At 39.9% G+C, this 24676-nt stretch overlaps 1 protein-coding gene across 1 annotated transcript in view; it reads left to right on the top strand.

Moving 5' to 3' along the window:
* hcn2b (hyperpolarization activated cyclic nucleotide-gated potassium channel 2b) overlaps nucleotides 1-21290 on the top strand; it is a 65880-nt gene extending 44590 nt beyond the window's left edge. Inside the window, exons 5-8 of the mRNA XM_034080373.2 lie at nucleotides 235-381; nucleotides 847-1087; nucleotides 12120-12284; nucleotides 17369-21290. Coding sequence (XP_033936264.1) covers nucleotides 235-381; nucleotides 847-1087; nucleotides 12120-12284; nucleotides 17369-18330 — 1515 coding nt within the window. The 3' untranslated portion in view covers nucleotides 18331-21290. The remainder of the gene's footprint in view (nucleotides 1-234; nucleotides 382-846; nucleotides 1088-12119; nucleotides 12285-17368) is intronic.
* Nucleotides 21291-24676: the final 3386 nt, after the last annotated feature.

Below are 24676 nucleotides of genomic sequence, written 5' to 3'. Positions count from 1 at the left end.
ACAAGATATAAATGTGTCACAGGATCTTCATGTATGCAGAGCTGTACATCCCAGTATGGCACACATGAAAGCTACAGCTGGTGATTGAGGAGAAGTATTTTGGGTATAAATGAGAAGTGAGTGGTGTGCCTACAGCTGCAAAGTAGGACATACTTCAAAACTTTTCCCGCCACAATTAACAATAGAGATGCTGAATTTTGTTTCTCCTCACCTCTTTCTCTCTCCATCCTACAGTACAAACAAGTGGAGCAGTACATGTCGTTCCACAAGCTACCAGCAGACTTCCGACAGAAAATCCATGACTACTACGAGCACAGATACCAGGGCAAGATGTTTGATGAAGAGAGCATCCTGGAGGAGCTAAATGAGCCTCTGCGCCAGGTACCAAAACAGCAAAGCATAATGTGCTCATAAACCAACAAACACACAGCTTTATCCAATCTTCTCTGCATTGATTTAGTTATAAACCTTTTGTTATTTACTTTTTACTTTCTTAAAGAATGGACTCAACATTTAATTCACCCAAAAGTAGTTTTTCCTGCTGCCAATATATATTGTTTGCTGCAGTAAGCAATAACCAATTCCCTCTTGCTTCAAGGACACTTCAGGTAACATAAAATAAAGAGAAAACTCAAATGGAGAAAAGGAATGATATCTTATAATCATGTGTTTACCCAGAACATATTGTAAAATCAACAGTTTTATAAAATGCCAATGCAAAAATACGCCTTAATGCTAAATCATCTATTTTCCACAACAGAACATTGCTGCATAGAAAACATATGCATGCCTACCAATCCCTTACCCTGACATTATGATCCACCGCTGTTTCCTCTTTCAATTTAGGAAATCGTCAACTTTAACTGCCGTAAGCTGGTGGCTTCCATGCCGCTGTTTGCCAATGCTGATCCCAACTTTGTGACAGCCATGTTGACCAAGCTGAGGTTTGAGGTCTTCCAGCCTTTAGACTACATCATCAGAGAGGGCACCATCGGCAAGAAGATGTACTTCATCCAGCACGGCGTGGTCAGCGTCCTCACCAAGGGGAGCATCGGCATGAAGCTGATGGACGGATCCTACTTTGGAGGTATGTCACTGACTCGGTCATCTTAGTATCATCAGATGCTGCTCTATATTATTCTTATTATTCTATTTCCCCACCCCCCTCCCTTAAACTGTGGGGTTTTCTCTGGAAGTTTTTCCTTGTACGATGTGAGGGTCTAAGGACAGAGGGTGTCGTTTTTCTCATACTGATATTCTGAACAATCTGTGCTGTTGTATTTGCTGTAAAGTGTCTCTACTGTAGGCTATTTTTATTATATGTACAGCACTTTGGCTCGACCAAAAATCGTTTATAAATGTGCTATATAAATACAACTTGATTTGATTTGATTCTGTTCTGCTCTGATTTTTGTATTTGTCTTTTCTATTATTTTACTGTTTTGTTCTGGTTTGTTTTTGGCCTGTCCTATTCTCTTCTGTTCATTTCTTTTATTTTGTTGAATTCTATTCTATCATAATGTAGTCATAGAAGTAGAATTGAATAGAACAGATTATTGTGTAACATAATGGAATACAGTAGAATAGAACATTTGTGTTATATCTTTTCTATTATTTTCTATTCGGTTAATATACTCCCGAGGCAAGGCAAGGCAGGCTCAATTTTACAGAACATTTCAACAACAAAGCAATTTAAAGTGCTCTACATTAGTTCTTGCAGAAAGAGAAAGAAAATTGAGTTAAAAAAGAATTGAGAAAGTAATAACATAGAATTAAAGTTACATTGCTGTGTAAGATATGAATAGTTATTTGTTATAATAAAATATATTTAAAAAAGTCTTCAGCCTAGATTTGAAAGAACAGGGAGTTGCAGCAGACCTGCAAATTGGATATTTGTAGCATGAAAACTGAACGCTAATTCTCGATGTTTACTTTTGACTCTGGGAACCGAAAGAAGACATGTCCCAGTCGACTTGAAAGGTCATGATGGTTTATAAAGAACAAGGAGATCTCAAATGTATTATTTAAGCCTTAAACCATGCAGTCCTTTGGAATCCAGCAGTACTGTTTGACGGACAGTGTAAAGACCTCAGAACTGGACTAAAGTGATCCACTTTTTGATCTTGGGGAGGACCAAGGACCTGATAAAAATCATTGTGTCTCCTTTGTGGAGGACACAACACTGAGGACTTTATTTCAAACACGATACAGTACATGCAGTTTATTTGAGTCCTCATGTACTGTGGAAAGCACCTCAGGGCTTTCTAGTGATGTAACACACATGGGGATATGCCCAACAGAGCACATGTGAAGTCTTTCAAACGTGGTAATGTTAGCAAACACGCTTTATGGCATTAAGGGAGTTAAGTGGTCAAATATCTAAAGTCATAGCTGTTTCTGTTCTTCACAAGGATGCTGTTTTTTTATTTATGAGTCTGATATAAAGATGTTAGAACTCTGTGTTCATTGGCAGCCTCTTGGAATACACATTTTAACCCAGATCCTTTGCAGGCTATACTGAACCTTTTCCCCTACATCGGGGAAACAGAGCAATGAGTGAGACAGAACATATTTTGTCTAAAATGGTTGATGGATTTTCCGACATTGGGTTTACATTTTGTTGGTTCAATGTTGATCAAATGCAAGATTATTAAAAATCACTTTTGATGTTTTTTTCAACTAGCGAATTATGCCTTACTATACCGCATTACTTTTCCAAGTGTCAGGAAGATTACTTACCTGAGTAAAATAGAAACAGCATTAAATACAATTTAATAGAATAGAACAACATTAGAACATTACACAGGAGGTACATATCTCTATTCTATTCCGTCCAAATCTATTCAATTATATTATATTTATATTAAATTACAGTATATTCTATTGTATTATTTATATTCTATTCTATTTCTATCCTATTATTTTCCATTCTGTTATGTTCTATTATACTCTTTTCTATGCTTTTCTATTTTATTCCATTTCGTTCTGGTCGCTTCTATTCTATTCTGTTCCATTTTTTTCCCCTGCGATATATATTGCGATATGAAAACATACAGGCATTTTTTTTTTTCCGCAATCCATCCTTTCTTGAACTCTAATGCTATACAATTGGTAATTTTTAACGATATTTAACCGGATAAAGGATTTTAGTCACGGACGTATGGATCTTAAGTTATCAGAGCAACAAGCTGAGCTAGCTCGGTTAGCAGCGCCAAACTGCCCTGGACAAACACATGAATCTACTTTATTCAGTGTTTTTACCTTTAATCACGGGGTCAGTTTGCTTTGGAAATTTGATTGTGGTTTGCTGTGCATGCAGAGCCTGCATGTCACTCACTCAATTACCCCTGACATGAGAGCTGCGCAAGTTTTCCTTTTGTAGCAAGCAGCAAAATAATTGACAACTAACATGACATCCACGCGATGTGAATATCGCGCATGCGCATATCGTGATTATCGTCACCACACGATATATCGTGCAACCCTAATTCTGTTCCATTCGGTTCAATTTAGGGCTGCTCGATTATGGCAAAAATCATAATCTCGATTATTTGGGTCAATAATTATTATTAAAAACGATTATCCATTTACTTTGAAAACATCAATTTATTGAAAAAAAAAAAAGGTGCAGTATGTTTTTAACAGTTGATTACCCTGAACTTTAAGTATAATAGAGTGGCGAAGTCACGCCCATCTACTTCCGGTCCATGGGACCTTATTTCGGAAAAATAATGTATTGAAGTCAATGGAGAGAGAAAACGTATCTTTCGATCCCGTTTGAATTGTGCCATGAATTACGATGTTTGTCAATCTTAAAAAATAATTTCCATGTCAAAAAAGTCACAGTTTGTCGTAAAACTGTTGAAATATAAGACTATGAAAAATACGCAACTAGAAAGACTACAAATCCCAGAGTCGCGTAAGTGATGTCACAATTGTTTTCCTCCACTAAGAGATAGCTAAGATCAGCGCCATATAGATATAATCTATCTATATGGCGCTGGCTAAGATAAGATAACTTTACAAGATGCCTGTGTGCTTAGTACCAGGTTGTTATCATACCAGCAATGGGTCTTGCTCGTTCTTTCGCTTCCCGTCTGATGAAAGGACCAGGAGTGGCTGGAACAAGTTAGCTACCTAGCTAGTAGCTAGCACGTTAGTTAACATTACAGCCTTGTCATTTTTATTAGCCTTAATATGAAGTAACATTAAGTAACCCAAAATGTTAAACAGTAAGAGTAGTAGTCATATTTCGTGAATCCTTTGAAGAGTACTGTCACACCGGTGTGATCATTCTATAATACACAATTTAAGCTCGGGGGAGAAATGCTAACGCTAGCATCGGCGATCGCCGATCTTTTCTACTTCATGCTATCTGCACAAATGGTTGACATTAAACATTAAAAAGATCAGGCAGTTCAGAGAGAATCAAAGGAAGGCAGGCAGGCAGCTTTGCATGACATTCTTCTGGACGTGTTTCATTGTGGTGATAGTGAGGGTAGTCAATCGTTTTGTTGACAAGACGGTAGTGACGGTCATCTTGTGTTGTTCTGCGAGACCAGAGATGTAGTTCATTGAGCGTTTCACACAAACAAATGTGTTACTTCACAGTTTTACGACATTTTTTTTTTTTGACTTGCAAAATTATCTTTTAAATTGACAAACATCTAATTTGTGGCACAATTCAAACGGGATCGAAAGATAATCTTTCTCTCTCCATTGACTTCAATACATATTTTTTTCGAAATAAGGTCCCATGGAGGTCCACCGGAAGGGGAGGGACTTCGCCACTCTATTCAATTGAAAAAAAAGAATATATATAGAATATATATATTCTATATATATTTTTTTAAATAAATAATAATAATAAAAAAAAAAAAATCGTTTTATTTCGATTATGTTGTTTTCATAATCGTTGCAAGCCAAAATCATAATTGTGATTCAAATACGATTAATTGAGCAGCCCTAGTTCAATTATGTTCTATTCTGTTCCATTCTGTTCTATTCTGTTCTATTCTATTCAATTTCGTTTTGTTCTATTCTATTTCTATCATAATCCATTCTGTTATGTTATGTTCTATGATGCTTCCATGCATGTGTAATTCACACTATTACCTCATTCACACCAACGCAACTCCGGTTCAAGCTCCGTGCTAGAGCTTTTCAGGTTCAGAACCGGTTCTTCGGTTTAGCTCCGGCTCTTTTCACACCGCCCAGAGTCTGACTGGTGCTGCGTCATTGCGTCATGACGTAACCGTTTGCGTGCCTGCTTCATAAAGCCAAACCGCGCGGAAACCCCTCACAGCTGACACCGACAACAACAACAACAATGGCCGATTGTGCTCCAGCTTCCTCTGTACCTCTTCGGAAGACCATGATTCCCAGTAAGGCGAGGGAAGGCAAGGCAAGTTTATTTATATAGCACTTTTCAACACAAGACAATTCAAAGTAGGTAGCTGGTCTCTTCAGTGGACCACTGCTGCTTGTTAAGTTTCTCCATCGTTGTGTACAAACTGGATAAAACGCGGGCTTTTTGTTGTTGTTCAGGAGTTGATCCTGCCCCCGCCTCGACGTAAGCGTGACATATGCGGTGCTTTTGCTCTAGCCGGACCATTTTTTGGTGCTTGAAACAAACCGTATTCCGGAGCTAAGAGGCTGCTCCGCTGCGGTGTGAACAGGAAAACCCGGTGCTTTTCAAGCTCCAGCTCCGAACCGGCCCTGAAACACCGTTGGTGTGAATGAGGTATTTGAGACCCAGTGGAATCCACTTCAGTAATATCAGATGTGTGTTTACTATACAGATATAAATCTTGGCAAAAAATAGTTAAAAACTCAGTGTTACTTCAGCCTCCTCTGTCCCATTTCCCCAGGCTGTCTTTTGCTGTTTGGAAACATGTTGGTTTTGTGTTTCTGTTGCCAACCATAAACACACATTCATTTGTGAGTTCATGAGTTTGGACTGCGTGTTTTTACATCTGGTGACCACAGATGCCTGGCAGTTATGTTGCACACACGCACGCACACACACGCACGCACACACACACACACACACACACACACACACACACACACACACACACACACACACACACACACACACACACACACACACACACACACACACACACACACACACACACACACACACACTTACACCCATACACACATCCTAATAACAGCCAATTAGCACAGCACAACAGCTATAGCAGGGCTATTTGTAATGTCAAGCAAATATTTTTCATGAAGAGAAATCACAGGTCTCCCTTCACATAACTTGCATTGCTTGGAGTGAGGGCACAACATAACCCCTGGAGTGTGTTTGTGGTAAAATTTCTCAATTAGTAAGTAACAGTAAGAACATGGTGATGTCAGGTCAAACATGCCCTGAGCTCCAATTCATATTTGTTTACTTTAGCTCTGTTGACATGAGTGATTATAAACATCAGGTCGCAGTAGTACAGTATTCTGTAACATATACTATCTATATTGCCTTTAACATTTCTTGGCCTGAATTATCCTTTGTTAAATTTGTAAATTATTTGCATTAATAGATTGAGAAAAAAGCCAGAGTTTTGTAAACAGTTTTCTATGGCTTTAAAAGCAGCTGAATCTGCAGACTAGACTTTGGCTACTTTTAAAAATTGCTGTCTGGCAGAACAAAGCACTTCATTGGTTCATTAAACACCTGCTTGTGTACAGTTCAATATTCACTATCTGAGAATGAGTCTGCACACAACATCTTGTAATTCAATCCTTTATTTTGACGATATAACAGACGGAGAAGCTTATGTGTTTCACTGATTATCTATAAACACATACATATTTCAGAATCTAGAAGAGAACTGGGTTAAGAATATTGTTGTATTTGTAGCAGAAAAAGGTTTTCCTGGTAACATAAAAAGAAAAACAACTGTAAAGAAATATCATATTTAAGGATGATAGCTACTCTGCTATAAATGGTTATCAAGTGGTTTGAAAAGCTTTTTAATTAAGTGGTTTCATGAGAATAATATTCTCTCCCATGCAGCACATCCTACTAATTATGAAATAATATGTAAATGGTTGTGATATGTAGCAGGAATATATAATATCCCAAGTGACAATTTATGAAAAGACATCTGGGGCTTCTTGTGGATCTGAGGAGAAGTTCTTCCACAACTCTGAACTTTATAATGCTAAAAACCTTAAACTTCAGTAAGAAAGAAAACTTAGAAACGTTATTTTTTTCAATGACATTTACCTTATTTGACTACGCTCTTTACTCAGTATCACGTGTGAATCAATAGACTGAGTACTGGTATGAGTACACACCCTGTTTAAAATGCGTCATACTGTACACCATTTTACTTACATTACCGCAGTTGACCATGAGGAGCAGAACATACAGTAAGAGGTAGAGCATCTATCTGCGTATGTATGCTATTCATTATTAATCTACAGAGGAACTATAAATCCTTTATCAGACAGGCAGAAAACATGGTCACACTCTAGGTTACCCTTTATTGATCCCTGGATAAAAAGCTGCTGTAACCTTACTCATAGTCAGTGAATGTAGGCGTTTATGAATGAACTGTATGCACAGAATCTGTTGTATAGAGACAGGGATTGTGTTCATTTCTAAAGATTGACGCACTAAAAGCTGTTGCATAGATCCTATCAACACTTACAACTTTTTTTGCCTTTGAAAAAGATAGAAATGTTAGAAAATACACTATATTTCTTTTTACCAAGATAGAGATGATAATGATAATACCATCCTTATGTGTGTACATTAAATATGAAGCTAGTGCCAGCTGATGGTTAGCTTAGCTTAGCACAACAAATGAAAACAGCTAGCCCGACTGTTAAATGTTGCCATCTAACTCTTTTATATGAAAGTAATTAAGCATATTTCCCAAAATGTCAACCCATTCCTCTAATGAACATTGCAAGGCTCCACAGCAATGGTTGCCAGGTTGCCATTGTTAACCAATTCTTGAACTTTGGTTGCTATCGGTGAGCACCACATAAGAATGCTGTTTTAGTTCTAAGGTCTTCAATGACATCCACTTAAACACAGACAGTGACAGAACTTCAGTGTTAGTATTATTAGATCTCAGTGCTGCGTTTGACACTGTTGACCACAACATATTACTCGACCGCCTAGAAAACTGGGTGGGACTTTCGGAAACAGTTCTAAATTGGTTTAAATCCTACTTAAAGGACAGAAACAACTTTGTTTCTATAGGTAAATACACATCTGAGTTGACAAATATGACATGTGGGGTACCTCAAGGCTCCATATTGGGGCCTCTTCTCTTTAACATCTACATACTACCACTGGCTCAGATAATGAAAAACAACAAAATAAGTTACCATAGCTATGCAGATGACACACAAATGTACGTAACAATTTCACCAGGAGACTATGCTCCAATTCAAACACTGAGTAAGTGCATTGAACAAATCAATGACTGGATGTGTCAGAACTTTCTCCAATTAAACAAAGATAAAACTGAGGTAATGGTTTTTGGAGCCAAGGCAGAACGTTTAAAAGTTAGCGCTGAGCTTCAGTCTGCAATGTTCAAAACAACAGATAAAGCCAGAAATCTAGGTGTAGTCATGGACTCTGACCTGAGTTTCAACAGTCAGATTAAAACAGTTACTAAATCAGCCTACTATCACCTAAAGAACATATCTAGGATTAAAAGACTAATGTCACAGCAGGATTTGGAAAAACTTGTCCATGCTTTTATCTTCAGTAGACTCGACTACTGCAATGGTGTCTTCACAGGTCTCACTAAAAAATATATTAGAAAGCTGCAGCTGATTCAGAACGCTGCTGCTCGAGTCCTCACTAACACTAAGAAAGTGGATCACATCACTCCTGTTCTGAAGTCTTTACACTGGCTTCCTGTGTGTCAAAGAATAGATTTCAAAATACTGCTGCTGGTTTATAAAGCTTTGAATGGTAACTTTAGGCCCAAAATACATTTCTGACCTCCTGCTAAATTATGAACCATCCAGATCTCTCAGGTCTTCAGGGACTGGTCAGCTTTCTGTCCCCAGATTCAGAACTAAACATGGAAAAGCAGCGTTCAGTTATTATGCTCCAAATATCTGGAACAAACTCCCAGAAACCTGCAGGTCCGCTGCAACTCTTACTACTTTTAAATCCAGGCTGAATACTCGCTGCTTTTAATTGAACTATTCATATCTTAAACTGCACTGTAACTTTTATCCATGTATTTTTTCTTTTAATGTTTATTTTATTAGCTTTTCTTTTTAATGACTGATTTTAAATGCCGTTTTCTTAATGTCTTTAATTTTTTGTAAAGCACTTTGAATTGCCTTGTGTTGAAAAGTGCTATATAAATAAACTTGCCTTGCTTTGCCTTGCCTAAGTTTAAAGTCAGGGTTCTGAACAAAAGGTCAGAATGCTTGCAGAAATCTCATTTAAAATATTGGGAAAAACCCTTATCTTCTTCCATATGTTACTGTCATGAAGCTTTTATTATTTAATTTCATACTTTCATTATGTATAACAGCACAGTGTCTTAATCATTCAAAAAACATTTGACTAAAAATCCATATTATCATTTTTGGCAACCAAAAGTGAATGCCTGGTTGTCAATCGTGCAAACTATTTTTAAAGTTAGTGTTGAGCTCTGTAATATTTTAGTCGTATTGTATATTTATATACTTTCCAATGACATGTGTAGGTTTGTGTGTCTTGTTCTGATGCTGCCTTGGTTTGCTTTGTGCATCTGGAGACATCACAGTCATGAACAGACAGTCACAGTGCACTCCACTGTAGCACCTCTACTCACGTCCTTAATGTAGTCTCCTCGTGTTTCGTTATTTTTCTCCCTTTCCCCACAAATAGTCAGAGGAGGTCGACCTTTCATGGGAGTAAAAAGAGGGCATATAGTTGTCAAGACAACCATGGGAGCAACAAGGGGAACAACTGAATGTAATGAAGCTCAGCTGAACATCTCCAAATATAGAGTGTGCTGTGGTCCTGGATCATAGGTCCTGGATGGATATCCTCGTGGATTCATCTTCCTATTATACACACATGCATTTCCAAACATTTGGACTACCTATGTTGCAAATGTATTATCTTTTCAATTTACACACGGCATCTATTGCACGTCTGTCCGTCCTGGGAGAGGGATCCCTCCTCTGTTGCTCTCCCTGAGGTTTCTCCCATTTTTCCCTTTAAACTGGGTTTTCTTTGGAAGTTTTTCCTTGTGCGATGTGAGGGTCTAAGGACAGAGGGTGTCGTATTGTCATACTGATATTCTGTACACACTGTGAAGACCACTGAGACAAATGTAACATTTGTGATATTGGGCTATATAAATAAACATTGATTGATTGATTGATTGCTCCCTTCACACAGCTGTCAGCACAGTGGAGGACATATTCAGTTTTACTGTCAGTGGATCAACCTGGCTACACACAACCTCCAGAGGTGGGAAGTAGTGGAGTACAAATACTTTGCTACTGTACTTAAGTACATTTTTCTGGTATCAGTACTTTACTCCACTACTTATTTTTCTGACAACTTTTTACTTTTACTTCTTACATTTTTAACACAAATACCTGTACTTTCTACTTCTTACATTTTCAAAACAGGCTCGTTACTTTTTTTAATCTGTGTTTGGTAGCGTGATCATTATTATTTAGAGTCATTGCGTGCCTATTGATTTGAACACGATCCGTGTATCCATCATTTCCTGGTCTTCTCTAAAGCCCCTGTCACACTGTCCCGAAATGTACACCCGATGGACACACGAATATTGAATTGTGAATTTCGCACGAAGATGACCCCGAACCACACATGAAGGCAACATTTACATTACATTTAAGACATACAACTGCAACGAAAGTAACACAAACAATTATGTTGAAGTACTATGATACTGTACTGATATTTTCAGACTTTGTTCTTTACTTTCTCCGTCTTTATATGTAGAAGATATTACGTTTTCTCCGTCATGTTGTTGTTTCCATAGCAACAACAACTTCCTGTCAACTCGCCTTCAAAATAATATATTATATCCTTTTCAGTTTCACAGAACACAAATTGGGTTATTTACATAATATGTTTACATGATTTTGTTGTGCAATAAAACAACCAGATGGACACACCATAAAGGAAATGTTCAAATTCGGCTCTGATCGTAGCAACATCGGGCCATTCGTGAGGGCATCTTAAGCCTTCGTATGACCGCCGGTGGAGTTTCTCAGGCAGCAACTTCGTGAGCGGTGGCAAAATCTTTGGCATGCCAAAAAACAGCCGAAGGACCTTGCGAAGGTTCATTTTCGTGTTGAATTCGTGTGTCAATTTTGCCCTTCGTAAGGCCATTGTTAGGGCATCTTGTTATCATCGGTGCCATCGGGCATTCGCCCCGATCAGAGTGAGGGAGAATGCACCGATGATAACACGAAGATGACACGACTTGACAAGATGCCCTCACGAGTGCCTTACGAAGTTGCTGCTGGAGCCTGAGAAACTCCACCGGCGGTCATACGATGGCTTAAGATGCCCTCACGAATGGCCCGATGTTGCTACGATCACAGCCGAATTTGAACATTTCCTTTATCGTGTGTCCATCGGGTGTCAATTTCGGGACAGTGTGACAGGGGCTTTAAGGAGAGGGACCAATGAGAACGTTGCCGTTGTTCAGCATGGAAACATTCATTAGCTAACAATGACATTATTGTTCTATTGATATAAATGGAGGTCAGGTACTCTTTAAAACAGCTGGTAGTTATGGGTACTTTTTACTTAAGTACATTTCAAAGCCCATACTTCTTTACTTTTACTTGAGTAAAGAAGTTCATTCAGTACTTCTACTTTTACCAGAGTATTTTTAAATGCGAGTATCTGTACTTCTACTTGAGTAAAGGATGTGTGTACTTGTGCCATCTCTGACAACCTCTGAGCACCTGTACCACTTCTGATCACACATTAGCTCAAAGCCTAGAGTTCTGGGATGTCAGTTTCAGACGGCTCAACATATATCCTGATTTATATCATCTATGTTCTTTTCTCTGGCACTGACACTCTGACAACTGTCACTTTTTTTGATCTGATCATCTCCTGTCTGCTCTCACTTTCACTTCTCCAGAGATCTGTCTGCTGACCCGTGGCAGACGGACGGCCAGCGTGCGAGCGGACACCTATTGCCGCCTGTACTCGCTCTCTGTGGACAACTTCAACGAGGTGCTGGAGGAGTATCCCATGATGAGGAGGGCCTTTGAGACGGTTGCCATTGACAGATTGGACAGGATAGGTAAGAAGACCAACTTGATTTGTAACGGCACAAATAAAGTTAACTTTATCTGATTTTGTTTTAACTCATTGTTTCTTCTAAATGTACTACTGTCCCCAAAATGACATATGGTTTTGTTAATTTGTTCGGGTCCATCTGGGCAGAAGATGCACATTTTGACATTATTTTTCTCAGATCTCAATCACCAAAAAAATCAATTTCATTTTTCCATTCAGACCAAATGTATGAAATGTTTCTTGGGAGATTTAGTCACGGATAATGAGCATTACGCCTCACTGATAAAAGCCACAGGTAAGGTGCCTATATAGGCATATGAGTCATTCATAAGATGAAATGAGGCATAATGGAAATGTATTAATTCATTAACTTGAACACTGCACTACCTGACAGCTGTGATCCACTGTGTGAATGATCCTCAGAGAGCAGTCGATGGTGAAAATGTATTCATGGCTGTGAAATTATTATGCGGTTTCGTGGGCATAAATCGGTCATGAAAATGGAAGACTTCCTGTGGATATCTGCCATTTTAACAACTGTTATTTAACATACCGTGAGAGACACTTATGACTATCATGGCAGAAACCACTGAGCAAGATTATGGTTTGAACCTCTGTAATATTTATAGATGAATGGACTGATTTGTTATAAGTGATCACTCAGCACTCTGTCTGAACACTGAATCACATACGCACTTAAACGTGCACAAAGACTGATTTTTCTTTGAATCCGCGGTCAAGATTCACATTGAGAGATGCAAACTTCTCTACAATATCGGCTCAGTTAAATCTGCTTTTGTTAATGAAATTTGGTTTGTTTCAGATATTATCGAAGTCTGCATGTCCCAGAGAATGTCGTGGCTGTTCAGAAGAGTAATGTTTTGTCACAGAATGTACTGTCACATTTGAAACAAACCAAGTATATTTAAAAATCTGTTAAAGGGGCCCTATTTAGATTTGTTGGGATTTTCCATTTCCTGTAGTGTGTTTTATAGGTTTTGTTTATGTGAATGGTCTGCAAAGGCTCTGGTTTCAGACAGAGAGTGAAAAGAGGTGCTGAAGCACAGGCAGTATGATAAAAATATAAAAAATGTTGAACAATAAAGCACGTCGACATTACAGTAGAGGCACAAAATACAAATATGAATTTACAAATTAGCATAATAGGGACCTTTTAATAATCTACAAAGTTACGGTCCATTCAGTAAAAAAATCTACATTTAATACAATAGTAGCATTGGTTTACTAGCGCACCGATATGGCGGATGCAAAGACGCATGGTGGCGACAATTATCAGCCCCCAATTATTTTTCTTTATCTGTTCCCTGAAGCCGTTTGTTAACAAGTCGACGCAAACTTGTTATTTTTTCATGCTGTCGATGTCAAACCCCCCCCCCCCTGTCACATGACCACACTTCACATATTTACAAAAGCCCTGGTCAGCCACCTGCCAGCTGTTGCCATAGCAGCAAGATTCCACACATGAGCAGCCTCCAGTCAGCCAGCTCACATATTTTAGGGGGGAGACTGACGCGTGTGCTCCAGGACATAACCACCGACCAAGTATTCCCACTGGGCTCCTTGTGCACTTGATGAATATTAATCACTGATAATGTGTACTTTCGTTTGGCTTTGTCAATAGTGTAAGTTATAAAGCCTCTGTATCAAACACACAGTGGGCTGTCAGAAGATACAAATATGACATTTAAATACAGACTTTCTAATACATTTCAGATGCTTTGTTCCTTTCATAGTAAGAAAAGATTGTTGATGCATCTCCATAAGGTCTTAAGTGTGGAATAAGTCACAGTTAAAGGTGACATGTCATGCTTTTCCGGTTATTGCCTGTCCCCTTGTGTGTTATGAAGGTTTTTATGCATGTAAATGGTGTGCAGAGTCAAAACCCTCAAAGTACACCATGTAGCGAGTAAACTCTAACACAGAAAATACCTCCCCAAAACGCCTCGTTGGAGATACGTCACTTCCATTTGATTCTTCCGGGTACATCATGATGTCATGTCGTCCCCGGAACGAAATGGACCAATCCGTGGAGCCGTTACGTTACGTCCGTGGAGCCGTTACGTTAAGCCCTCGCTGATTGGTCCAAATTGACCAATCCACGGACTTCCTCACACACTCAGTGCAGGCAGCTCAGCTGATTTCTCCTCCCTGGCTGCGGGCTGATAACAGACAGTTGGGATCGCGGCGAAATTCTCTCTGCAGACCCATTCTCACAGTGTTTATCAACCTTTTTCTTACTCAATATCAAGCCACACTTATTGTTTTTACTTCGGCTGTGACTTTGTGTGTGCTCAGGGTGAGTTTAGCTGTGTTTCGCTGTGTATCGCTAAACAAGGAAATCACACCTCCACGGAGCTCAGTGCGATTCACAACGTCCCGACTGGTCCCGACCAATGGGAGCACACTGGGCTCATAGGGAGGGGGGGGGGCAAGAGCTGCAACGAGCCGTTTAGTGGAGAGAGTGAATACTGCTGAATACACATACTCTACAGAGATGCTGTATGCGAAACCAATGTGAGTTTGGAAAATTGCACAGTATAAATCTATTCTAGTAGACCTCAACAATGGAATTATGATCAGTGGAAATGGCCATGACATGGGACCTTTAAGATTTTTCATTGAGCATCTGTGACCAGGATGGCTTATTTAGGATCAGTTCAACCTGAAGGAGCATCATTATTCACTATTCTGATGGAACCAGGCTTGCTCCAACAGCAGCCATTTATACATTTTAACAAAAACTCTGACCTGGGATCCATTCCTACATATATAGAGCGGCTAATTTCTTGTGCATTGTCTTCATACACTTAATGGTGGGGTAGGTAAGTTTCAGAAACCGGCTCGAGATACACTTTTTGTTATATTCCATGGAATGCTCTTAACATCCCGATAGCAATGAATATCTTAAGTGCTTTGACAACAAATCCATAAAAAAATGTCATCTGTGGAAGCCGTAGTACAAGTACAACTGCCGCCCTGTCTGTCAGCCTTCCATCTCGTGCACGCACAAATGTATCTCGTGCCCTCATTGGGCGTGCTGTCATTGGGCGTGCCATCATTGGGCGTGTATTGCAGCAGTACTCGCCAGCAACAGGCGGCCACTTTCACCAGTCTGCTGACGTCATGTGCACGTTCATGTGTGTTGGAGGAGGTGCTCTGTAAGGAAGTCTGAAGGAAGGGGCGGATTCTTTTCGGCTGTGAACTTTCAAATTTTAGTGCACTCGAGCTGGTTTCTGAAACTTACCTACCCCACCTTTAATGCATCGCATTGTAAACAGTGTCACACAAGATCAGCAGAATAAGCAGTATTGCTGTGATTTAAAGCAGGATGGAGGTGTTACTTGATAATGAATAGGCAATGCAACTGATATGTGAGCTTACATGAGCTAAAGCCTAACACCTGCTCATTGGCTCTGAATTCTGAAAGGCTGATAGCTTAATGAAACTCTGCATTGGCGCCACATGTGTGTCTACCTAACGGCATGTCCTGTCTTATTGTTCTTATATGTTGTCTTTGGCCTCTGTTTGTCCTTCATGGTTTGGTAAAATGTTGCTGCATCTCAACTATGTGAACCAAGAACAAGCCCCAATTATCTACGAGGAATATCTAGAATTAATCCTTGATGAAAAACTCTCTCAAAGTTAGACCGGGGATGTTCCAGGCTGCAGCACAGCAAAAGAGGATTCTTCTGCCTCCTTCCTGTCGTTATAGTGGACCTCATCACAAAACCTCGATGGACAACCGTGTGAGTTTTTTCCGCCACAGATGGAACTCATGCAAGATAGTCATGGCAGTCTGGATCTGCCTACTCCCATCTTCCTCCTTCTGGCCCTGCGGATGACTGTGCTAGAGAGAAACAAGTTCATCACCGACCTTTTTGACCTCTTTGTTAAATGTGTATCACTCAGGCTGTTGTAATGACTAACAGCCTTGCTTCAAAGCCAGCTCCCTAAACCACCTGCTGCATCAGAGAATCTTGGAACAGCCCCTCTTCAACTCCAAGTTACAGCAGATGGTGGATCATCTAGGTTCAGCTCAAAAGGCCAACAAGCAGCTGATATCTGGTCTTTGATCCCAAGCGTCTTCCCCCTGCAGTGCTTGTTAAGCCCTGCGATTGGCCTTTAGCGTCATAATCGCCATTGGCCGTCTGCTTGAGGTATTACAACTTTTAGCGCTCCTCTGATAGTTGCCTGGTAAAACTCAGAGGTTCTACCCCATTGGTGCAATAGAAAGCCCAATACAATTTAGTTAGTCGTATGCTGACTTCTTGCCAAATTCGCATAATATCTAAAACCTAAAACTCAACGCATAACAGCACTTATTTTTTTTTATATATTTTTGTTGTAAATTATAGTCTTTTATTGTGATTGTAGTAATGTGTTTTTATTACATGTACAGCACTTTGACTCGACCAAAAATCGCTTTTAAATGTGCTGTATAAATAAAACTTGATTTGCTTTAGAAGAAGAGCGCCTGCATAAGTGTATGAATGTTTATGCAGAAGTGTCGAGATCATTATGCAAGTAAAATGTGTCTAAAGCATCTGATCAGGCATGTTTTTATCTTCACCACAATTAGAGCCAGCACCAGTCATTTCTAACAACATGAGCACAATACAAGAAAACCTGTAATCCCCTACAGGAAGTATATCCATAGAGGCACAAATGAACAGATGTGTTGGCAACAGAAATGCTCTCTCACTCTCATCAAAGTGAGTCTGCAGAAACCCAAGCAGGCACAGACATTAGCCCTGTGATGGGGATATAGTGAGTCAGTGTAAAGAGGATGCTCTTTATTTCTCTCTCTATCTTTGTTGTTTGTGTTTGTCAGTGATGGGTTTTGTGTTCAGAGGAAACGGTGGAAAGTTCTATATTTAGGCTCCTTTATCCACCGTCACCGGGAATAGAATTAAGGGTAAAGGTAAATGGTGATGATGTTTTTTCTGCGTCAAATAGACGCTGAGACTAAGAAGGTAGAATAATGCTATGTGACCTTGTACAACTAAAGCTGTTTTTCTCTTAGCAAACAATAAAATAAACCTCCATGCTGTGTCCTTGTCATTGCAGGCAAGAAGAATTCAATCCTGATGCACAAAGTTCAGCATGACCTGAACTCAGGGGTCTTCAACAACCGCGAGAACGAGATGATCCAGGAGATAGTTAAATATGACCGGGAGATGGTTCAGCAGGTTGATGTTCCACGGCCGCGGGCCATGTCCATGACGCCTCCTCTCCACGGCAGTATCTTTGATTCTCCGAGCTCCTCCTCGCGTCCTCAGAATTCAGCGATCGCCACTCTGCAGCAGGCCGTAGCCATGAACTTTTGTGCCCCTGTGCAAGGTAACTCGATGGGAGGGGGGACCCTGCAGTCGCCCAGGATGGTGAGGAGATTCCAGGTGCTGGAGAGTGTGCCCAGCCCAGTGTCAGCCTCTCCCCTGCAGTCTCAGTTCCTCCCTGCTGGTGCCTTCGCCTCCGCCCTGGCCAGCCCCTCGGTCCAGAGCCCGCTGGCACTCGGAAGACGATCTTTCCAGTTCGGCTCCAGCATGGCCGGCCCCCCCTCAGGCTCCCAGCTCTCTCTGACCCAGCAGCACATGATCAGCCCCGCACACCGGCCCAGCTCACACGAGAGTACTCATTCCCTGCAAATGGGCATTTTAAACCAAGACGCCAGGGCACTGTCAGCCTCTCAGCCCTCACTGCCTCAAGAGGGGGCGCAACAAGGTGCCCCAAGCCCCCCCCAGTCCACAAGAGTCTCCTCCACTTCTATTGGCCCCCCTCAGATAACATCGGGTCACACAGGGGTACGTAGCGCTATACCACATAGGGTGGTGCTGCCCCACCAGATGTCTGTGGGGGCTTTCCCTGCAGTATCCCTGCCTGGGTCTACGCAGGGTTTTGGGGCCGGTGCAGGGCTGGCAGTAGGGGGTGCGGTAACAGGTCTGGGGGACTCGGGGCTACCCAAGAAGGACCCTATCGGGAACCTTCCTGAGACAGACCGCATCAGATCCAGGCTTTCCTCAAACTTGTGATCCTAATTAAACTCTTCTAGTGGAGTGACTCTAATGAGGGGCTGGACTGCAGGAGCACGCGCGCGGGGGGGGGGTTCTGCTCTCTCTCCCACAATCTGCTCAAGTTTGACTATCCGAATGTATGAATGATAAGTGAGTGGAAGCAGGGAGAATCCATTTGGAGACTGTTCTAACATAAAGTCTGTATGAGGACTTTTGAATCTGCAGCATTGAGTTGTTTCTACTCACAGACTTTATAGTTGCACAGTAGTAGTAACGTAGCATCTTCCCATCTCCAACGTCTTTATTTACTGTATTTTACAACATAGTCAACAACATACTGTATCCTCTTTATTATCCTTTTATCCACGTCATGTAATGCAAACTTGTGGATGGGACTAAAAGAAAATCAGGGACCTGCTTCAGATATCAGAAGTTGGATGCTACTGTATCTACTATATTATGTGGGCTGGCTGTAAAAGACGATCATCTCACAAAGGTACAATTATTGTAGTTTTTGGAAAGAAACCTAAAAAGTTTGAACATTAAAAGGGTGTTTTTCTTATATTTCTTAAGACTATAGACCATATTTGTAAGCACAAATTGGACAATATTCCAATATGACCTTATTATAAGTATTTCGAGCCATATTATTCCCAGATATGAATACCATTATTTACAAATCAAACCCTGATTTTTTGTTATCTAGTTGGCATCTTTTGTAAGTCTCCCCTGCCTCTGATAGTCCCCACAAATAATTATGTGAGACCCTCGGACAGACATTTAATAACCTTCATCCTAAAAGTACAGCTGTGGAACAAAATGTCTATTTCCAGCCAAGCCATCGATCTCTACAGGAAATGTCAGCTTGTTTGTTTAATTTAAAGTTGCGTCAATCAATATTTTTTATATCAACAATGAATAAAATGACTAAGGTTAATGTTAAGGGAGTTCCTTGTAGTGATGAACCAAAAGAGAGGGATCTGTATCTCCGTTGATCCTTTTTCTTAAGCAAAAGTCTTTGGGTTTAGAGCCCATAGATGTCCTGCCATGCAGTCTTATCACGCATCAAACCTGTTTTCAGTAGCACAAGGCAAACGTTTTGAGCAAACTAAAACACGTTTGTTGACCTGCAATTTGAACAAGCAAGAGAATCAGATGTTTCCCTAAGGAGTTGGTATCGACTAAACCAGAATAATCTAGATAAAAAAACATAGGTGGCCAGAAAGAAGACACCAGTGGTATTAAAATGTTGCTTGTGTATGCTGAAAGTTATAAAATGTCAGCTTGTTTTGCCATTGTTTTTCCATTTTAGTGGCCTAAAATACATTGGTGCAGCTATAAGATTCGTAAATCCAATAAAAATATCCCTGACTCAAACACTTTTTCTTGACAGCAGATTATTTAAAGTATTAGTTGAAAGACTGTAGTCACGTGAGTAGTAACAGATTAAGTATTCAAATGTATTTTAGAAATTATTATTCACTGCCAGTTAATTACACAGAATTTTGTACGACTCAAAATGTAAATCCATTCAAACTCACATAATGACAATTTTTTTTTAACCCTGAATCTCATATTTCTTGCAGCAGCAGTTTGGGCAAATTGTTTCTAGGCCAAAGTGAATTCCATACAGATACTGAAACTTGTGCAGAGCTCGGCCTTACTGTAAACGCTACAGCTTCGATCGACAGCCAAGGACAGTGCGGATCATTTGCAGGATGTATATTGCAGCGTGCCTCTGTCATTGACGCCTCAAGAAGAGTCCATCAGACGCCGCTGAGTTGTGTCCAAAAGCATTAAAAAGGGAACATTTTGTCCTGAACCTGACAGTATACTCACCACATCTCATTAATGCCTGGACCATTACTGGGTAATGACACTGGAAATTGGAATCCCTCCGGTCTGTTCGGGACCGTTATTATTCTCCTTTCATTGGATTTCATATTTCAGTGTCAATGATTTGCATTTTTCGTTTTGCTTAGTTTCAGTCCCTGTGTTGTTATCCACCTTGAGAGTTCCAAATGGGACAAGGTTGAAGGTTTGTAAGTATTTTTATAAAGTGTTTTTGAGATCTGTTGTGTTTTTGTTCTATGCTCAAATTATGCCCTTTGGAACCCATTTGAATGCCTTGAACAATTATTTATATCGAGGCTTGTTATGGTAATGTTTTACAGAACTTCTCATTGTGTTCTGGAGAGACCGTCTCAGGACAAGAAATGAATTTAGTTACAAAACAACTTTATGGACATTTTCACTTCATTAGAAAGCACACAGTAGAGGAAGATGAAAGGATGAATTGCAAAAAAACAAAGGGCCGGTAGCTAAACCTACATCATAAGTAACTCCAATGTTCTCAAACAACACAACACTTTTAATAAAAGCTGAAGAACGAACAAAGTGAAACCAAAGTTTCTTTTTATGTATGCAAATGTCTAAAACTGTTGAATCATTCTGACTGAATAAACTAAAAGTACTAATCAGATTATACAATTATGAAGTTTGGTAATATTGACAGCAATAAGTGTTTGATAAAAGATTATGTGGTCAGATTAAGTTCTGTTTTATTGTTGAGATGTTGATGGAGGTTCAATATTTTCCCAAACTTCACAAGATTATGTCTAAAGCCTGATTTTCTAGCAGATATTTAGATTTAAATCTGTACTCTGATTGGTTATTTCTATTTGTCATCATGTAAAGCCGACTATTTATTCAGTTAGCCTAGTTTACTGTTACTGTAGACTTGCTGAAAAAGTTGTTTTAATCTTGGACAAAAATGCTTACGATCATCTGTTTGGACTCATATTACTTGAAGATGTAATTAAAGCAGAACAAAACCGTTTGCATCACAGAAGATGTATCACTTGTTTTTCTACAGTCGCTCACAGTTTGTATAATACTGTGCCAGATGCATTACATTACATTACATTGCATTTAGCTGACGCTTTTATCCAAAGCGACTTACAATAAGTACATTCGACCAGGAAGACACAACCTTGAGGAAAACAGAATCATATAAGAACATCAGGTTTCAAAGAGCCAATCGTTTCAAGTGCTGCTCAACTGGCTAAGCCAGTCCTTTATTAGTATATAAGTGCTCTGTTAGCAGTTCTTTGTTAGTCATTCTATCGCTCGAAGTGGAGTCGAAAGAGATGAGTTTTCAGTCTGCGCCGGAAGGTGTGTAAGCTTTCTGCGGTCCTGATTTCAATGGGGAGCTCATTCCACCATTTTGGAGCCAGGATAGCAAACCCACGTGTTTTTGCTGATGGGAACTTGGGTCCCCCTCGCAGCGAGGGTGCAGCGAGTCGTTTGGTTGATGCAGAGCGTAGTGCACGTGCTGGGGTGTACGGTTTAACCATGTCCTGGATGCTGTGGGTTCTGCATGGTTTCTTCTTCTGTGTATGTTTTATTTGTTTATTTATTTTTCTAATCTCCCTCCACAGTTCATTTGCAAATGTTAAATGTGTTGACAAATGCTACTACTGCTCGATGATTTTGCCTTCTATACTCTTAACCTCTGACATCTAATTAGCATGTTGCCCAGAACCCTTTAAATGCTCTTTTCCCTCTTTTTGCAACTTTACAAACACATTTATTAACATATTTATTATTTATACGTTAATGTAAGCAGCTGTTCACACACATGCGTCAGCTACATCAACAGAAACATTTGTGTTTGCCACGTTGTGTGCTTTCAAACATTTTCTCCCATCCGCCCCGACTCTTTCTTTAGAGATCTCTCTTTTGTGTCTCCAATGTACGGAAGAGGATTAGGGCCACGTGTGCATTTTTTTAAAGATCTGACCCGAGTGAACACTTTTTTTTGTTCTGAGGAATAAGCCAGAATTCTGAGAAAAAGATAATTATATATTTTTTCTGAAAATCTCAGAATTCTGACTCTTGTCTCAGAATTATAATAAAATTAAAATAAATGTCACTTGTGGTCCTTATCCTCTTCCGTCCCAATCAGCGTGTCCAGAGATAAAACGCCTTCCCATTCGAATGAGTCTTTGGGTTAATCAATGGCGGTTAAATATGGAGGTCAGGGCGTTTGCATACAAGGGCTGTTCTTCGGATTGAGAGATTATATTATCCTTACATCTAAAATCATATGATTTCTCTCTTATTGGCAACTAGAGTATATGACACAATCTTTATACTACTTGTTCCTGTACTTAACAGTGACATTTAAAACAGTGATCACTCTGCATTCATTTGTTATTAACTTACATTCTGACTTTTTCACTTTCTTTCTTTCTTTTTCGTTCTTTATGTATTTTTCTTCCTCAATTCTTTCTTTCTTTCTAATTTCTTTCTTTGTTTTTCTCAGACTGGATACAAAGCCAACTCCAATTCATACCTAAACACTACAGACACATGTAGTGTGTGGTCTAATGTTAACTGATATCTAATCCATTAATAAATACATATATTCCCCTGTATCTCAGGCAGTCGCTGTCAGTGAAATCAGACACTAACAGTGCACACAAGTGTTTCTGTGTCAGGGGCCTGATTTTCTTTTAGTGGCTTTTTCTAGTTGTCACATCCCATAACATTAACAACGTGCATATATAGTGCCTAGCATACACTTTAGTCCTTGTGTGGGTGGCTGTAAAAATATATATTTAAAGTAAGCTCCTCCTAGTACAATCATTTCTGTCAGTTATATCTCACTGCAACACGTGAAGAAGATACAATACATTGTGTTCCAGTATGGAATGATTCCTCTGCTGTGTGTTTAGTGAACACAAATAAGTTATAATAAGTTTGCAAGTTCTTATTAGAAGCAGATCATTACTGTGATGTGATGGTGAATGTCTCTGCTTTCTGTTAGACATTATATTACAGTGTGTGTCAAAGTTACAATGGCATATGAATCTCTGTTATAATTGTTTACATACTGACTTATTTAATATAATCTGATTATTTGTCTGCTTATCAAGAAAAATGACACTTCAAACTCAGTAAAAGATGTTTCTCATGCTGAATTTTGGGATTTTTGTTTTGAGTATTTGAATGCTGTCATTATTAAATTTGACATTTTCAAAGCCTCTTATGTGCCCGTTGTAATTTGTTTACATACTGTAACATACTGACATCAATATGTAACACTTCTATTGGCTAACAGTTTAAAACATTGTATGTGATAGGCTAAGGGGCGGGACATCTCTAAGCGGTTGACAACAGAGCTGGCCAGCTAACCAATCAGAGCAGACTGGGCTCTGGTTTCAGACAGAGGGTGAAACGCAGGCAGTATGAGAAAAATAAAGAGCTTTTTGAACATTAAAGCATGGAGACATGTCCCAGCAGAGGCACAAACTACAAATATGAACCTGAACATTTGCATAGTAGGGCCCCTTTAAGACTAACTTATACGTTTGATGTTTGTGAATCTTCGAAAAGCTATCAAGAGAAAGCTTTTGAATTTTTGCTCTGTCGTATACAGAAAGTGGCGACAACGCTTTTTATAAAATGCTAAAACATCTCAGACATCAAACGTTTCTTGAGTCCATTATTCTTTCATACTTAGGTCTTCTTGATAAGTCAAGAGTGGCATTTTGTCTATACTGCTGGTGTGGCAGCCAGTTTTCCCTGCACAGTTGGGACAGATGGTCTCCGAAGGGGAAACTGAAGATTCAAACACTTGAGTGATTTTTCCAATCAAAGCTTAGTGCACATGATGAATCTTCTGTAGATGTAGTACTTTATCATTTACTGTTTATTTTTGCTACTTTAAAAGTCCAAACTTCCACTTAATCTTATACAAATAAATATCCTAAAGAAGCCCTTTAACATCAAAATAAAAAATAAAATTAATTGGATCCTAAGTAGGGACTCTGACACGTTTCATCCACGCAGGTCTAGTTCACTGAAGCCTCTCTGAGTCAGGCACCAGATGTGTGTGTACCGTGTGTTTGATGGTTGTTAATCAACCCATCACTGCCTGTCAGTCAGGATATAGGTCAGACAAAGGAAACTCAAACTGACACACACACACACACACACACACACACACACACACACACACACACACACACACACACACACACACACACACACACACACACACACACACACACCACACACACACACACACACACACACACACACACACACACACACACACACACACACACACACTGTACCACCTGTCTCTCTCTCTCTCTCAAACAGCAGCACTCCCTCTCCCCAGTGCTCACCCCACTTCCTCTCCCCCGCTCACAGAGAGCTCTTTCCCTACATGCCCCCACCCCCCCCAGGACTGCCGACCCTCCCTGACTCCGAGGGCCAGGAGATGGCAGGGATAGCCGAGGAGCCTGGCAGGTAATCAAAGCGCTCTGAGAGAGAGTGCTGCAGCTATCTGAGA

This window comes from Pseudochaenichthys georgianus, chromosome 4, assembly GCF_902827115.2.
Source record: "Pseudochaenichthys georgianus chromosome 4, fPseGeo1.2, whole genome shotgun sequence".
Classification (NCBI taxonomy): Eukaryota; Metazoa; Chordata; class Actinopteri; order Perciformes; family Channichthyidae; genus Pseudochaenichthys; species Pseudochaenichthys georgianus.
This window is presented reverse-complemented; position numbering and strand designations above follow the sequence as displayed.